Source organism: Pseudophryne corroboree, chromosome 3 (assembly GCF_028390025.1).
Source record: "Pseudophryne corroboree isolate aPseCor3 chromosome 3, aPseCor3.hap2, whole genome shotgun sequence".
Taxonomy (NCBI): domain Eukaryota; kingdom Metazoa; phylum Chordata; class Amphibia; order Anura; family Myobatrachidae; genus Pseudophryne; species Pseudophryne corroboree.
Window position 1 is genome coordinate 524,693,637 of NC_086446.1, and position 18,395 is coordinate 524,712,031.

The window sequence follows — 18,395 nt, forward strand, 5'->3', positions numbered from 1 at the left end:
GCCCTCTACATATACCCTGTAGTCTGAAGGAATAAAAGGACAGAAAAGACAAACTTTTCTGAGTTGGAGGAGCTGAGGAAAGAAGTATTTTTGGCCTCTGCTGCAGGGCTCTCATGGACTAATTCTGGATTGGAAGTAAAGCAAAAAATAACAAGTAACAGCGCACCTGGACAAATCTTATTGCAATGCAATCGGTGCAAATATTTTGTTATATTTTGTTCACACTGTATCTGAAAACTGGGCCTGTACTAGCACTACATCTATTGCAGCCTCCCAATATAGGCTTTTACTGCAGAAAACAAAAAATATTTTTGGGAACTGTCAGATCAGAAAACTTCCTCTATCTGATCAGCCTAACATTCCAATGCCTTAATCAGCCAAGGCTGAGGCCAAGTCAGGCCTCAATAAATGATTTTAATGTGGCTTAAACCTTCCAATCAGTGCTATTCCTCAAGGATGCAGCACCTGTGATAGGAATCATTGTCACGTTAGATAATATAACAGCTGGAGTACTTTACCCTATCTGCTAAAGTAGCAGGGAACCTACCTACAGTACATGAATACCACTTCACTGGATCACAGTAAGAGTCCCCTGACTGAAGGAAAGGAACACTACAGGAACACAAGCATCAAGCAGCGGTAGTGATTTGGGTGCCCTTGAAGAAGTGGCTGTCATCCAGAGATACAAGTAGGTTAAGATGTATATCCACTTCCTAATCTATGAGGTAAATTTACTAAGTTGGGAGTTCTATTTAAGATGGGATGTTGACCGTATCAGCCAATAAGATTCTACTTCTCATGTATCTAGCACCTTCTAGAATACCTGGAATCTGATTGGTTGCTATGAGCAACATCCCATCTTAAATAGAACTCCCATCTTAGTAAATTTACCCCTATGGGGTATATGCAATTGCGGTCGAATTCCCGAAAATGTCGAAAAACGGGACATTTTCGCCCCCCCCAAAAAAATCGACAATGCAATTCAGTACTTTCTGTCAAAAAAACGGACTTTCCAAATTCGACTTTTTGAAATTCGACATTTGTCAAATTCGACATTTCTGCAATGGTACAAATGCGGCAATTCGCCAAAAGTATATTCAATTGAAGTTTGGAAATTCGACAACAGTGCTTTTAGACAGTAAATTCGTCATTTTCAATCCGCCACACTTTGATGGCGGAATCTAATAAAAAATTTTAAAAACATGTTTTTTTTGGTGTTTTTTTATTGGTAATAGCATATCTATTTATATTAGAAGGGATTAGGTACTTGGTTTGTCTATTTTGGAGGCACAAGTATTATTTATATATTTAAAAAAAAAAAAAAATATATATATATATATATATTTTTTAAATGGAATGGTAAAAATCAGAAAAAAAATTGCGTGGGGTCCCCCCTCCAAAGCATAACCAGCCTCGGGCTCTTCGAGCCGGTCCTGGTTCTAAAAATCCGGGGGGAAAAATGACAGGGGATCCCCCGTATTTTTAAAACCAGCACCGGGCTCTGCGTCTGGTGCTGGTGCAAAAAATACGGGGGACAAAAAGAGTAGGGGTCCCCCGTATTTTTTACACCAGCATCGGGCTCCACTAGCTGGACAGATAATGCCACAGCCGGGGGTCACTTTTATACAGCGCCCTGCGGCCGTGGCATTAAATATCCAACTAGTCACCCCTGGCCGGGGTACCCTGGGGGAGTGGGGACCCCTTCAATCAAGGGGTCCCCCCCCAGCCACCCAAGGGCCAGGGGTGAAGCCCAAGGCTGTCCCCCCCATCCAAGGGCTGCGGATGGGGGGCTGACAGCCTTGAGAAAATTGAAAGAATATAGTTTTTTCCAGTAGTACTACAAGTCCCAGCAAGCCTCCCCCGCAAGCTGGTACTTGGAGAACCACAAGTACCAGCATGCGGGAGAAAAACGGGCCCGCTGGTACATGTAGTTCTACTGAAAAAAAAATACCCAAATAAAAACAGGACACACACACCTTGAAAGTACAACTTTATTACATACATGTCGACACACACATACTTACCTATGTTGACACGACGTTCGGTCCACTTGTCCAAGTAGAATCCACGTGTACCTGTGAATAAAATTATACTCACCTGATCCAGTGTCCAGATTATAATCCACGTACTTGGCAAAAAAAAAAAAAAAACGAACACCCGGACCAAACGGACTGAAAGGGGTCCCGAATGCAGAGACCCCCCCGTGACTGCTGTCACAGAAAGGTCCCTTCAGCCAATCAGCGAGCGCAACGTCCTGGCACTCTGATGATTGGCTATGCGCGTCTGAGCTGTCAGACAGCGCATCGCAAAGCCTCTCCATTATATTCAATGGTGGGAACTTTGCGGTCAGCGGTGAGGTCACCCGCGGTCAGCCGCTGACCGCGGGTAACCCCACCGCTGACCGCAAAGTTCCCACCATTGAAACTAATGGAGGGAGCTGTGCGATGCGCTGTCTGACAGCAGACGCGCATACAGCCAATCAGGAGAGTGCCACGAAGTAGCGCTTCCTGATTGGCTGAAGGGACCTTTCTCTGACAGCAGTCACGTGGGGTCCCGGCATTCGTGGAAAGGAGTCCCATGTGTAAACATGGGACCCCTTTCAGTCCGTTTGGTCCGGGTGTTCGTTTTGTTGTTTTGCCAAGTACGAGGATTATTTTACAAGATCCGGACACTGGATTGAGGTGAGTATAATTTTATTCACAGGTACACCGTGGATTCTACTTGGACAAGTGGACCGAACGTCGTGTCAACATAGGTAAGTATGTGTGTGTCGACATGTATGTAATAAAGTTGTACTTTCAAGGTGTGCGTATCCTGTTTTTATTTGGGTATTTTTTTTCCAGTAGAACTACAGGTACCAGCGGGCCCATTTTTCTCCTGCATGCTGGTACTTGTGGTTCTCCAAGTACCAGCTTGCGGGGGAGGCTTGCTGGGACTTGTAGTACTACTGGAAAAAACAATATTCTTTCAATTTTCTCAAGGCTATCAGCCCCCCATCCGCAGCCCTTGGATGGGGGGGACAGCCTCGGGCTTCACCCCTGGCCCTTGGGTGGCTGGGGGGACCCCTTGATTGATGGGGTCCCCACTCCCCCAGGGTACCCCGGCCAGGAGTGACTAGTTGGATATTTAATGCCACGGCCGCAGGGCGCTGTATAAAAGTGACCCCCGGCTGTGGCATTATCTGTCCAGCTAGTGGAGCCCGATGCTGGTGTAAAAAATACGGGGAACCCTACTCTTTTTGCCCCCCGTATTTTTTGCACCAGCACCAGGCGCAGAGCCCGGTGCTGGTTTTAAAAATACGGGGGATACCGTCATTCCCCCCCCCCCCCCCCCCCCCCCCCCCCCCCGGATTTTTAGAACCAGGACCGGCTCGAAGAGCCCGAGGCTGGTTATACTTCGGAGGGGGGACCCCACGCAATTTTTTGTCGGGTTTTTTTACCAATCGGACCAAAATCCGTCAAATCGGCCGTTTTTCGACAGCGGGACTGTGGAATCCGTTTTTTATTGAATATGTTGAAATCCGGCACCCACTTGCTGGAATTCGACGGTCGAATTGTGTCGAATAAGAAAATGGGTGAAAAATTGCCGCGATTCGCCGGTAATTGCATATACCCCTAAATTCGTCATTTTCAATCAGCCACACTTTGGTGGCGGAATCCAATAAAAAATTTTAAAAACATGTTTTTTTTGGTGTTTTTTTTATTGGTAATAGCATATCTATTTATATTAGAAGGGATTAGGTACTTGGTTTGTCTATTTTGGAGGCACAAATATTATTTATATATTTTTAAAAATATTATTTTTTTTATTTTTTATTTTTAAATGGAATGGTAAAAATCAGAAAAAAATTGCGTGGGGTCCCCCCTCCAAAGCATAACCAGCCTCGGGCTCTTTGAGCCGGTCCTGGTTCTAAAAATCCGGGGGGGGGGGGAAATGACAGGGGATCCCCCGTATTTTTAAAACCAGTACCGGGCTCTGCGCCTGGTACTGGTGCAAAAAATACGGGGGACAAAAAGAGTAGGGTTCCCCGTATTTTTTACACCAGCATCGGGCTCCACTAGCTGGACAGATAATGCCACAGCCGGGGGTCACTTTTATATAGCGCCCTGCGGCCGTGGCATTAAATATCCAACTAGTCACCCCTGGCCGGGGTACCCTGGGGGAGTGGGGACCCCTTCAATCAAGGGGTGCCCCCCAGCCACCCAAGGGTGAAGCCCGAGGCTGTCCCCCCCATCCAAGGGCTGCGGATGGGGGGCTGATAGCCTTGAGAAAATTGAAAGAATATTGTTTTTTCCAGTAGTACTACAAGTCCCAGCAAGCCTCCCTGCAAGCTGGTACTTGGAGAACCACAAGTACCAGCATGCGGGAGAAAAACGGGCCAGCTGGTACCTGTAGTTCTACTGAAAAAAAAATATCCAAATAAAAACAGGACACGCACTCCTTGAAAGTACAACTTTATTACATACATGTCGACACACACATACCTATGTTGACACGACTTTCGGTCCACTTGTCCAAGTAGAATCCACGTGTACCTGTGAATAAAACTATACTCACCTGATCCAGTGTCCAGATTATAATCCACGTACTTGGAAAAAAAACAAAACGAACACCCGGACCAAACGGACTGAAAGGGGTCCCATGTTTACACATGGGACCCCTTTCCACGAATGCAGAGACCCCCCCGTGACTGCTGTCACAGAAAGGTCCCTTCAGCCAATCAGCGAGCGCAACGTCCTGGCACTCTGCTGATTGGCTATGCGCGTCTGAGCTGTCAGACAGCGCATCGCAAAGCCTCTCCATTATATTCAATGGTGGGAACTTTGCGGTCAGCGGTGAGGTCACCCGCGGTCATTGGCTGACCGCGGGTAATCCCACCGCTGACCGCAAAATTCCCACCATTGAAACTAATGGAGGGAGCTGTGCGATGCGCTGTCTGACAGCAGACGCGCATACAGCCGATCAGGAGAGTGCCACGAAGTAGTGCTTCCTGATTGGCTGAAGGGACCTTTCTGTGACAGCAGTCACGTGGGGTCCCGGCATTCGTGGAAAGGGGTCCCATGTGTAAACATGGGACCCCTTTCAGTCCGTTTGGTCCGGGTGTTCGTTTTGTTGTTTTGCCAAGTACGAGGATTATTTTAAAAGATCCGGACACTGGATTGAGGTGAGTATAATTTTATTCACAGGTACACCGTGGATTCTACTTGGACAAGTGGACTGAACGTCGTGTCAACATAGGTAAGTATGTGTGTGTGTCGACATGTATGTAATAAAGTTGTACTTTCAAGGTGTGCGTGTCCTGTTTTTATTTGGGTATTTTTTTCCAGTAGAACTACAGGTACCAGCGGGCCCGTTTTTCTCCCGCATGCTGGTACTTGTGGTTCTCCAAGTAACAGCTTGCGGGGGAGGCTTGCTGGGACTTGTAGTACTACTGAAAAAAACAATATTCTTTCAATTTTCTCAAGGCTATCAGCCCCCCATCCGCAGCCCGTGGATGGGGGGGACAGCCTCGGGCTTCACCCCTGGCCCTTGGGTGGCTGGGGGGAGATGCCCTTGATTGAAGGGGTCCCCACTCCCCCAGGGTACCCCGGCCAGGGGTGACTAGTTGGATATTTAATGCCACGGCCGCAGGGCGCTGTATAAAAGTGACCCCCGGCTGTGGCATTATCTGTCCAGCTAGTGGAGCCCGATGCTGGTGTAAAAAATACGGGGGACCCCTACTCTTTTTGTCCCCCGTATTTTTTGCACCAGCACCAGGCGCAGAGCCCGGTGCTGGTTTTAAAAATACGGGGGATCCCCTGTCATTTCCCCCCCGGATTTTTAGAACCAGGACCGTCTCGAAGAGCTCTAGGCTGGTTATGCTTTGGAGGGGGGACCCCACGCAATTTTTTGTCGGGTTTTTTACCGTTTTTTTAAAAATCGGATCAAAATCCGTCAAATCGTCCGTTTTTCGACAGCGGGACTGTCGAATCCGTTTTTTATTGAATATGTTGAATTCCGGCACCCACTTGCCGGAATTCGACGGTCGAATTGTATCAAATTAAAAAACGGGCGAAAAATTGCCGCGATTCGCCGGTAATTGCATATACCCCTATGTGTCTTAAGCAGCCACTGAGGACATGCCAAAACATAAAAAACATTAAAAGTACTTTTTTCCACTCACGTTACCCAAGGTTTCCAGTGTCACCCATCAGAGGAAAAAGAAATCAATAATTAGCTTTGGTAACATAGTAACATAGTAGGTGAGGTTGAAAAAAGACAAAGGGGTAAATTTACTAAGGTCCCGATTTTGACCGAGATGCCGTTTTTTCTTAAAAGTGTCATCTCGGTCATTTACTAAACTCAAATCACGGCAGTGATGAGGGCATTCGTAATATTTGGAAGTCCTAGGAAAAAATCACGAATGAATACACCATCGGTCAAAACGCGGCTGTTTAAGTATGAATCTCGGTCATTTACTAAGAAGTGCAAAGCCAAAAAAAAAAAACACTGCCGTGAAAAATTACAACTCGTAAAAAAGTGCTTAAAAAAAACAGACCTGCTTTTTTTATCCGTGATTGGATAGGCATGCACGGATCCATGAGATCCGTGCATGTATATCAGTGGGAAGGGGTGGGAAAGTGATTATTTTCTCAAAAAAAATTGCGTGGGGTCCCCCCTCCTAAGCATAACCAGCCTCGGGCTCTTTGAGCCGATCCTGGTTGCAGAAATATGGGAAAAAAATTGACAGGGGTTCCCCCATATTTAAGCAACCAGCATCGGGCTCTGCGCCTGGTCCTGGTTCCAAAAATACGGGGGACAAAAAGAGTAGGGGTCCCCCGTATTTTTAAAACCAGCACCGGGCTCCACTAGCTGGACAGATAATGCCACAGCCGGGGGTCACTTTTATATAGTGCCCTGCGGCCGTGGCATCAAATATCCAACTAGTCACCCCTGGCCGGGGTACCCTGGGGGAGTGGGGACCCCTTCAATCAAGGGGTCCCCCCCCCCAGCCACCCAAGGGCCAGGGGTGAAGCCCGAGGCTGTCCCCCCCATCCAATTGGCTGCGGATGGGGGGCTGATAGCCTTTTGTGAAAATGAAAAGATATTGTTTTTAGTAGCAGTACTACAAGGCCCATCAAGCCTCCCCCGCATGCTGGTACTTGGAGAACCACAAGTATCAGCATGCGGCGGAAAAACGGGCCCGCTGGTACCTGTAGTACTATTACTAAAAAAATACCCAAAAAAAGACAAGACACACACACCGTGAAAGTAAAGATTTATTACATACATGCACACAAACATACATACATACTTACCTTATGTTCACACGCAGGTCGGTTCTCTTCTCCAGTAGAATCCAAGGGGTACCTGTTGAATAAATTCTACTCACCAGATCCAGGGTCCCAGGGTCCTCGGGGCAACCATTTTTAATCCAGGTACTTGAATAAAATAACAAAACGGATACCCGAGCCACGAACTGAAAGGGGCCCCATGTTTTCACATGGGACTCCTTTCCCCGAATGCCAGAAACCCACTCTGACTTCTGTCTAAGTGGGTTTCTTCAGCCAATCAGGGAGCGCCACGTTGTAGCACTCTCCTGATCGGCTGTGTGCTCCTGTACTGAGTGACAGGCGGCACACGGCAGTGTTACAATGTAGCGCCTATGCGCTCCATTGTAACCAATGGTGGGAACTTTCTGCCCTGCGGTTGACCTAAAGTGACGTCACCGCTGAGCAGAAAGTTCCCACCATTGGTTACAATGGAGCGCATAGGCGCTACATTGTAACACTGCCGTGTGCCGCCTGTCACTCAGTACAGGAGCACACAGCCGATCAGGAGAGTGCTACAATGTGGCGCTCCCTGATTGGCTGAAGAAACCCACTTAGACAGAAGTCAGAGTGGGTTTCTGGCATTCGGGGAAAGGAGTCCCATGTGAAAACATGGGGCCCCTTTCAGTTCGTGGCTCGGGTCTCCGTTTTGTTATTTTATTCAAGTACCTGGATTACAAATGGTTGCCCCGAGGACCCTGGATCTGGTGAGTAGAATTTATTCAACAGGTACCCCTTGGATTCTACTGGAGAAGAGGACCGACCTGCGTGTGAACATAAGGTAAGTATGTATGTATGTTTGTGTGCATGTATGTAATAAATCTTTACTTTCACGGTGTGTGTGTCTTGTCTTTTTTTGGGTATTTTTTTAGTAATAGTACTACAGGTACCAGCGGGCCCGTTTTTCCGCCGCATGCTGGTACTTGTGGTTCTCCAAGTACCAGCATGCGGGGGAGGCTTGCTGGGCCTTGTAGTACTGCTACTAAAAACAATATCTTTTCATTTTCAAAAAAGGCTATCAGCCCCCCATCCGCAGCCAATTGGATGGGGGGGACAGCCTCGGGCTTCACCCCTGGCCCTTGGGTGGCTGGGGGGGGGGACCCCTTGATTGAAGGGGTCCCCACTCCCCCAGGGTACCCCGGCCAGGGGTGACTAGTTGGATTTTTGATGCCACGGCCGCGGGGCACTATATAAAAGTGACCCCCGGCTGTGGCATTATCTGTCCAGCTAGTGGAGCCCGGTGCTGGTTTTAAAAATACGGGGGACCCCTACTCTTTTTGTCCCTCGTATTTTTGGAACCAGGACCAGGCGCAGAGCCCGATGCTGGTTGCTTAAATATGGGGGAACCCCTGTCATTTTTCCCCCATATTTCTACAACCAGGATCGGCTCAAAGAGCCCGAGGCTGGTTATGCTTAGGAGGGGGGACCCCACGCAATTTTTTTTTTTGATTTTACACTGTTTAATTAAAAAAAAAAAATTAACCCCAGCATGGATCACACAGATCCGGCCGAGATTCATTTTTAAAAAGTCGGCAGTGTTTTGCTAATCACTGCCGTAAAAAAAAAAAAAAAAAAACCACGAATGACATCGACATCGGAACAAAAGAAAAACCCGAATACGACAGCTTAGTAAATTAGTCGTAATAAATTCAAAAAGTTGCAGTTTTACACTTTCGATGTCATTCGTGATTGAACTTTGACCTGAAACGGGAAAATACGAATCTTAGTAAATTTACCCCAAAATGTCCATCGAGTTCAACCTGTATTATATTTCTTACACTACTGAGTATATAACTAGTTAACTATAATGACCCAGATTAAGTTATGTTACTTTATAGGTCTATATATCCTTGGATATTTCGTTCAGCTAGGAATTTATTTAATTAATTTTTAAACATATTAACTGAGTCCACAATTACTACCTTCTGTGGCAGAAGAGTTAAAAATTTTTACTGATGTCCTGCAATTTCCTGTCACACCCCATTAATTACAGATGTGTACTCTAAAATTGTTACTGTAGTCATACCAAACAGCCCCTCTTCGTGCGTCAGGTCCCATGATACTCTGCTAGCACCGGGCATCTTTTTACCCAAAAATGTGACTAGGATGCACTAGAAAACTGTGCTGATTACTTTGATATATGACAGTTGCATATCTGTGTGCATCTGAGTCTCTGAATCTGTTTAAGAAGTGCTATGATGCAGCAGCCATGGCTTTTTTGCAAGCCAAGTTCTGTTGTGCTCCATATACAGACTTAGTCGCACAACAGATACAATGTCGCTTTTCAAATTAATCTGCACAGTCTCCTGGTGCATCACAGTAGCATCATGTTGCGACTAAGATACTTTTTTGGCAAAAAAGATGTTCAACGCCAGCTAGTAATTTACTGAGCAGGGGAAAAAGGGCTGTAATTGAATAGTCCCAGGCAGAGTTCCATCTTTCCCACTACAGATTTCTTTGCTCCGATTTCTCTTCTACACTTATTACTCAATCAGTTTGTTTACTAACCAAGCAGGATTAATACCTACTTCCTATAATCCTGCTTGATTTCCATTTTCTGTCAGCTTTAGTGATTGTATTCAATGTACTCTTTGATCATACAGCATTCTAGCAAAGTGTTGGGAAGAACAATACCGTTGGCCTCTCTAGCACTGTCCTTGACTGGTTTACCTCTTACCTCACTAACCGCTCCTTCTCTGTGTCTGCCTCGGGCACCACCTCACACCCTTCCATCCTTCCTGTTGGTGTCCCTCAGGGTTCTGTCCTCGGCCCCCTTCTTTCTCCCAGTACACCTCTTCCTTGGGTGCACTCATTAACTCCTTTGGCCTTCAATACCACCTCAATGCTGATGACACACAACTCTACCTCTCCTCTCCTGATCTGTCCCCCTCTGTCCTCTCTCAGGTTTCCAGCTGCCTCTCCGCCATTTCCTCCTGGATGGCTGATCATTCTCTGAAGCTCAACATGGACAAAACTGAACTCATAATCTTTCCCCCAGCCAGAGTAACACCCCCTACCAATATCTCTATCACTGTTGGCAACACCATCATTTCCCCCTGTTTCCCAACTCCGCTGCTTGGGCATCAACTAAACTTATCATCCACTCAATGGTCATCTCACGGCTCGACTACTGCAATGTTCTCCTCACTGGCCTCAATTGCTGCCATCTTGCTCCCCTCCAATCTGTCCTCAACTCCGCAGCTAGGCTTATCTTCCTCTCCCACCGCTCCACATCTGCCACTCCCCTTCGACGAAATCTGCACTGGCTCCCATTCCCCTACAGAAACCTCTTCAAACTCACCCTCACATAGAAGGCCATCTCTAATTCCACTGCTCCCTACATCTCCAACCTCCTCTCCCTTCATACTCCCTCCCGCCCCTTACGGTCGGCCAATGACCGGCGCCTCTCCTCTACCCTGGTCACTGCTTCCCATACTCGAGTTCAAGATTTTGCCCGTGCTGCACCCCATCAGTGGAACGCGCTCCCCCGCTCCATTAGACTCTCCCTGACTTTACAAAAGCTTCAAACAGGCACTGAAAACCCACCTTTTCATCAAAGCGTACCCTTTCGATGCATAACCTAGTCCTGAGGCTGCGCCTCCATCCCCCTGCCTCATGCCTTGACCATCTCTTCTTTGCTTACATCCTGTCATCAGGCTACCTCCTGCTTGCTTGCACCTCATGTCATCTGTTGTCCCTTCCTACTAGATTGTAAGCTCCCCAGAGAAAGCCCCTCTTTCCTCTTGTTGTCAAGGCCCTCTTCTCAACGCATTTCACTCACAGCCCTCTCCTACTCAGCGACCATCTTTTCCCGCTTTTTCTACTGCTGATAAAGGCTCATCTCTATCTATGGCCACCAGCTCCTAGTGGCACGCTGATCACTCACTCACTCGCTACTTACATCTAAGCTGTATTATGTTTTGAGAATGTGTGGTACTCTTTGTTACCTGTACTCTATTTTTGTTTTTTATTTACTGTAATGTTAAGTTTTGTCTCTCTGTGCTGTCCTTTGTACGGTGCTGCAAAACACTTGTGGCGCCTTATAAATAAAATGTAATAATAATAATAATAATAATAATAATAGACAGTAGCCAGACAGAGAACTGATTTATTGGCTTATAGTGGCAACTGAATAACAATGTTCTGCTAGAAAAGGTCAGTTTCTGTGGATTTGCACAGTACACTACAAACAGACTAGCATAACTAAAAAGAAACAAATATTTTTGACTGATAACTTACAGTAATTGCAAAAAGCATGCAAATAAATTAAACATGTATAAAAGACAATCAAAAACATCTCCAGACAAATCTCACTGCTTGGTCTTTCTGATACAAAAACAGGGACTGGCAGATGTACTAGATGAACTCTAGACTGTTACAGTCAAAATAATTCTATAATAAACATAAATATAGTCAAGATTGCACATTTCATATTCCGTATTCATAAAATAGCCATAACACTAAAGCATAATGGGCCTGATTCGGAGTCAGATTCGGCTGCAGTATTTGGCAGTTATGCGCCTGTGATTTTATGCAAATGCTACTACAAAGCCATTCCCTTGTCTGCATCTATGCGGGTGAATGTGCAAGGACTGTGACGCCTACTTTTAGAGATTCTGTAATACACCTACAGTATTGCGTCTTTAGATGCCACCTTCGAAACTTGCACCAGCCATATGGTGGATTTTGCATCCGAGCATGGTCTCCAATGTGAATAATGAAGCATCTTAGTGTATGCAAACACTTTAGTGTCCAGCCTGCAACACTTCCATAACGCAAATGAGATAGACTATTTCCATGCGCCTAAATAGCCACCTCCCAGGAACATCCCAGGTAGAGGTCCAATACCTTTCTGAGACTGTGCGTCATAATAGGTGCTGCTCCTCTGTGTGTATACACAGTGGAAAGCATGTGCCATATGGGGATGCGGTTAAGATACTGGCTGTCAGGATCCCGACCGTAAGTATGGAGGACTGGTGTGTGTGTGTTAAGTTTTGCCGCCACCCGGGGAGGTTAGGGTTAGGCTGTGGGATGGGTGGAGGGAGGGGGGTGTGTGTGTGTGTAGGGTTAGACACCACCTGGGGGAGGTTAGGTTTAGGTACTAAGAGGGGAGGGTTAGGATTAGGCTACGGGGATGGGAAGGTTATTTTTAGGCACCACCGGGGGAGAGGTTAGGGTTAGACACTAAAAGGGGAGGTTAGGGTTAGGCAACGGGAAGGGAGTGTTAGGGGATAGAAGATAACATACTTACCTCTCCCCTGTCGGGATTTCAACTATCAGGATGCCAGTGTTGGTATTGTGACCGCCGGCATCCCGTCCGCCCGTCAATCATACTGAACCTCTGAAACCGCCATATGAGTTTTTAGGGATTTTCATGCATGTGCAGTAGCAAAGAAAATGCTCAACGCTGTGAATATCAGCATAGCATGCGACACAGAATAAAGCCCAATATGGTGATGCGACAGGTAGTGGTGTGAAAGAGAAGCAAGCAAAAATGTCCTTATGTATTGTCTTACTTCGCAGAGACTATCCATCAAATGATATTCTTTTGTGTGACTACACAACATATGCTACCTGCATTCTGGACATATCAAAGTCGATCAATCTTTCTGGACATTTTTTTAAACCACATATTATTTTAAAGGACTTACTCTAAATTATTAATGTCCTTCTGGAGACATGGTCCATACCTCGTAACAGTCTGATGCCATATACTCGCCAACTCTGGCTCTTTCAATGCGGACATCTTCATCTTCATCTTCAGGAACCTCTGTGAACTTCCATACCTTGCTTTTTTTAGCTTTCATTCTGTAGGAAAGAGGAACCTATTTAAATAAGCAATCCATGTGCAATCTTCTATATATTTAAACGGCTAAGCAATTTAATTGCTACTCCGCAATGACAACATCAATTTTGGTGGTTCAGGTGTCATTCAATAGGGTGTGTGATATAGACATGCAATAAGGTTGCAGAATTTTGATAAGTGGAAGAGTTGGAAGCAAAGTAAAAAACAAGGAGGAAGTTTGCACCTTGGCAAAACCATGTTGCACCGCAGGTGGGGAAGATAAAAAATGTGCAGAACTCACTAAACATCACTGCTGTCTATCTGTGTAATATGACGTTTGACTGAGCTGCCTCCATTTAAACAACGGACATCAGTTAAACAGGAAACATGGGGGCTAATTCAGACCTGATCGTTGCTGTGCGTTTTCGCACAGTGGCCGATCAGGTCTTGGACTGCACTTGCGTATGCGCTGCAATGCGCAGGTGCAACAGTCTGAAGTGATGGGGAGCTTCGATCAGCGACGGGATGGTATGCAAAATACGACCGCACTGAGACTGACAAGAAGAGGCCTTTTGTGGGTGGCAACTGACCGTTTCTAGGGAGTGTCCGGAAAAACACAGGAGGGACCCGGCGTTTTGTGAGAGGATTCCTGACGTCAGCTCCGGTCCTGATCATCGCAGGGGGTGAGTAAGTCCTGGGCTGAGCAGAGACTGCACAAACTGCTGTTTGTGCAGCTCTCCAGCACCAGCGTTCGCACATCTACACACATCTAATAACCCCCCCCCCCCCCAGTAGGCGGCGACTACCTGATCGCAGGGATGCAAAAAACGCATCCTAGCGATCAGGTCTGAATTACCCCCATAATTTTATCATGTTCATGCAACTATTCCTCTCTTCAGTTTTTAAAGTATAATTGAAGACATACCTGAATATAGGGTCTTTTCTAATGGATTTGCCTCCATTCTTTACTTCAAGGTGGCGCAAGATTAGCAGTAAGATTACACATTGCATATATGGCTGTAGAGTAAAGGTACAATTATTAGTAAAGGTACAATTATTAGTGAATTCAACTGCTTTTCATACAGGACAAAAACAGCTTAGTGGCTCCCTTAAACCAGGGGTAGGCAACCTGTGGCTCTCCAGCCGCTGTAGAACTACACATCGCAGCATGCCCTACACATCGCAGCAGTTTTAGAACATCCTAACAGCAAACCTGTGGTAGGGCATGCTGGTTGCCTACCCCTGCCTTAGACCCTTCATATGTCCCGTACCAGAAATCCTGGATGTATTTTTTTTCATTTGTATGATTTATTTTAATCAAGGGGCGGGTGTGTGGCTTGTGCCGAGCTCTGGGACTGATCAGGGCCAGCCGGCCATGCACAGACAGCGCACGTGATAACTGGGTTCTCATCCAGGAGCTGTGGATGCTGTGATAGGCCCGACCAGCCACACTATCACTTAGTTAAAAACTACTACATTCCCTACTATGCAGCTAAATGATGAGTGCAGACCATCACAGCAGCCAAAGGTAAGGTGAGAAAGAGCCTCAGGCTGAGAGGAGAAGACAGCAGGGGTGTTAGAATTAAAAACAGATAATTAGGTGAAGGGAGAGGAGTGAGAGCTAGAAGGAAATAAACAGAGGAAGCGTTGAGAGAGAATACAGAGCTAGAGAAGAGAAAGAACAGGAGAGATAAAGAAATGAAGGATAGCACATCTGGGACAAAAGATAGAGCTTGGTAAAAAGTAGAGCTATAATTTGAACACAAAATATGTATGTTGCTGGTCTATTGCAGCAAGCTTTTTTTTTTTGTTTTGCATACTTAATTAATACAATTTCTAAATAAATTAAAATACTGGGCCTGATTCAGAGATGGACGCTATTTGCATCACTGCTGCATCTTTAGAAGCAGCATTGATGCGAAAATATCAGAGCGGTCTCGCAGGACCCATTTCTGCACATGCACAGCCCCCTGCCAAATCAGGATCATTTCCCCTGCAAAATGACCTGATCTTCCAAGCAAGGAATCCAGAAGCACTTTATGTGGGAAATCACATTAAGAACTATATGGAATAGAATAAATGACATTATCTTACTTATTTATTTAAAATATTAATGAGCTCTAAATAAGGAAAACAATGGAAATTTTTAATTAATAAAAGGGTTGGTAATGTGAATAGAATTTGAAAGAATGTTTGTAATTTATTTACAGCAGATGAATTCCATTGAGTACAGAATCCCAGAAATGGTCAAGCAATGGACTGGTAGATGTTGGGGGGCATCATGTAAGGGATTTGCATTCTGTCTTGATGCCACCAGATGGCAGCAGTAACTGGATGTTCTAAACCTCCAACAAGGGCTAACCATTGTCAAATCAGGACTCTGCTAACTGGAATACCTGTTTGCTCGGTACTCTAGTAATTCCTGTAGAGCATACACTTGTTCTGCATACTGTGTATTTATTACTGCAACACCAACTGGGCCCATGATGGGTTTGCTTGTATACGGATTCACAGTTATTGTATCTGTCTTGGTTATCATTCATAGACTTACCATACTATCCTTTTAAGCCAGGATACTCAGGATTACACAGGTTCTGTGAATTTCCCCTGGTTTTAATCAGCCATCGGGGGTCATTCCGAGTTGTTCGCTCATTAAAAATCTTCGCATCGCAGTGATTTTCCGCTTAATGCGCATGCGCAATGTCCGCACTGCGACTGCGCCAAGTAAATTTGCTATGCACTTAGTAATTTTACTCACGGCATTTTCATCGTTCTGGCGATCGTAATGTGATTGACAGGAAATGGGTGTTACTGGGCGGAAACAGGCCGTTTTATGGGCGTGTGGGAAAAAACGCTACAGTTTCCGGAAAAAACGCAGGAGTGGCCGGAGAAACGGGGGAGTGTCTGGGCGAACGCTGGGTGTGTTTGTGACGTCAAACCAGGAACGACAAGCAGTGAAATGATTGCAGATGCCGAGTAAGTCCTGAGCTACTCAGAAACGGCTACGAGGTGTGTAATCGCAATATTGCGAATACATCGTTCGCAATTTTAAGATGCTAAGATTCACTCCCAGTAGGCGGCGGCTTAGCATGAGCAAATCTGCTAAAATCCACTTGCGAGCGAACAACTCGGAATGACCCCCATAGAACTGGTGTAATTCATGAGTGTCCCGGTTTAAAAAGATAGGGGTATCCAATTAGGTTCGATGAAACATCAGGAGCGAAAAACTGAAGTTTTTCATGATTTTTTCCAATGTTTCATCTGCATTTTTTTACGGGGTATCCAATTAGAGCTCCCATAAAATAAAAACATCTTTCTTGTGCGAAAACACAGAGGTTCAGTGAAAAGCCGCCACTGTGAAAGGCCGGAGTGATAAGCCAACTCGTGCCGGCTTATCAGGGCTAATAGGATAAACTCTGGCAAAGCAATTACCTGCGGCCAATTGGATACCGCAAATAGCATGGCAAGCCTCATCATTCATATACTGCGCTGCATACCACTGTCATTATGATCCTAACTCTTTTTGTGTTTGCAAACAAACATGTCCTTTATTCACAGAGTTGTGGTAATTTCTTTAAAAGGATATTGTGGTTTCCTTGAAAGTAATTTAGAGATTCATTTTAAAATACTTATGGTATTACAGCAAATGTCTAAATTAGTGAATCCTAACTTCTTGGTACATGATAGAATGAAGAAAGTGATAAAGTTACAATGGATTTTAGGCTTATTTACTGATATGTTTGTCATTTCCCTATCTATAGTAGGTAGCCAAATGGCAAGGCACACAACCCATACCTACCTCCCAACCATCCTAATGACACCATGATCGTCACAACATGCGGAAAAATAGGAAGTATCTGATATGACCATGTGCTTATGACGTGATACATGCATCAGTTTAACCCCTTCCCTGCTGAACCTATTTTGGCATTTTTTGATTGGTCACATTCCAACAACAATATCTGGAATTATGTAAGCAGTACCTATCAGTGACATGCGGTGAGGTCAATGGCTGGGGAAGCACTGCAAGCATCCCCTCTGCAAGCAGTACAGTAATGGTCACAGTGGGGCAACAGATGGCACAAGGTAATACATACTGAAGCATGGAGGGTACAGGGTAATATATGGCACAGGGGGGTACAGGGTAAAACTTGGCACAGGGTAATACATAGCACAGGGGTCACAGGGTAACACATGGTACAGGGGGGGGCACATGCTAATACATAGCACAGGGTAACACATGGCACGGGGGGGTCAAAGGATAACACAAAGCACAGGGAGGCACGGGTTAACACATGACACAGTAACACATGGCATAGAGGGGCATAGGGTAACACATGACACAGGGAAGCACTGCCAGGGGACTTTGAGGAGAGGGAGGAGGAGGGGAAGGATGGGCACAGAACCTGGTTGTAGCTGGTTGCTGTGTGACACCATGCACTGTAGGAGTACTGGGAGAACATACTGCTACCTCCTGTCACAAGCTCCCGGCAAGACCTTAGTTGCTGCTGCTAGGTCCTCCTCCCACTGACATCTGGGCTGTCCCCAGGGCCGGCTCTTCCATCAGCATCATGGTGAGGGGGCGGGAAGCACAGGAGAGAGAGGCTGCTGGGATTGTGCTGCAGCCAGGCAGGGAAGAGTGAGAACAGGCCACGCCCCCCTTCTGAGGCAGATCTGATAGAGCCTCACAAGGTCCATTTTGTAAGCAGAATTATTGGCAGCAGCTCGGCCCCGCCCCCAGCTACAGGCACTTCCGGACATACAGAGGGGAGGCAGAGCTGCTCACTGCCTCCCCCTGGATTCTCTCTCTGCAGCACAGCGTATCTGGTGACATACAGTATCACTATGAAAATTAGTAGAATAATACAAAGAAGATATATAATAGGATTTTAATACCTACCGGTAAATCCTTTTCTCTTAGTCCGTAGAGGGTGCTGGGGACACCATTAGAACCATGGGGTATAGATGGGATCCGCAGGAGACATGGGCACTTTAAGACTTTGAAAGGGTGTGAACTGGCTCCTCCCTCTATGCCCCTCCACCAGACTCCAGTTATAGGAACTGTGCCCAGGGAGATGGACATTTCGAGGAAAGGATTTATTGTTAAACTAAGGTGAGATTCATACCAGCTCACACCTCAACCATGCAGCAGAACATGGCATTCAACAGAACACAGGCCAACGGCATGAATAATAGCAGCAACAGGCTGACAATCAACGTAACACAACATATGTGTAACCATAACTATTAACTGCAGATACAGTACGCACCGGGACAGGCGCCCAGCATCCTCTACGGAC

At 46.0% G+C, this 18,395-nt stretch overlaps 1 protein-coding gene across 3 annotated transcripts in view; it reads right to left on the minus strand.

The window, feature by feature from the left end:
* The window catches only part of ABCA5 (ATP binding cassette subfamily A member 5), a 339,361-nt gene that overhangs the window by 33,001 nt on the left and 287,965 nt on the right, over positions 1–18,395 (minus strand). For all 3 annotated transcript variants that reach the window (XM_063961135.1, XM_063961134.1, XM_063961136.1), the window contains 2 exons: positions 14,021–14,112; positions 13,001–13,118 (listed from right to left, as the gene is read on the minus strand). In XM_063961135.1, the coding sequence (XP_063817205.1) occupies positions 13,001–13,118; positions 14,021–14,112 (210 nt within the window). The remainder of the gene's footprint in view (positions 1–13,000; positions 13,119–14,020; positions 14,113–18,395) is intronic.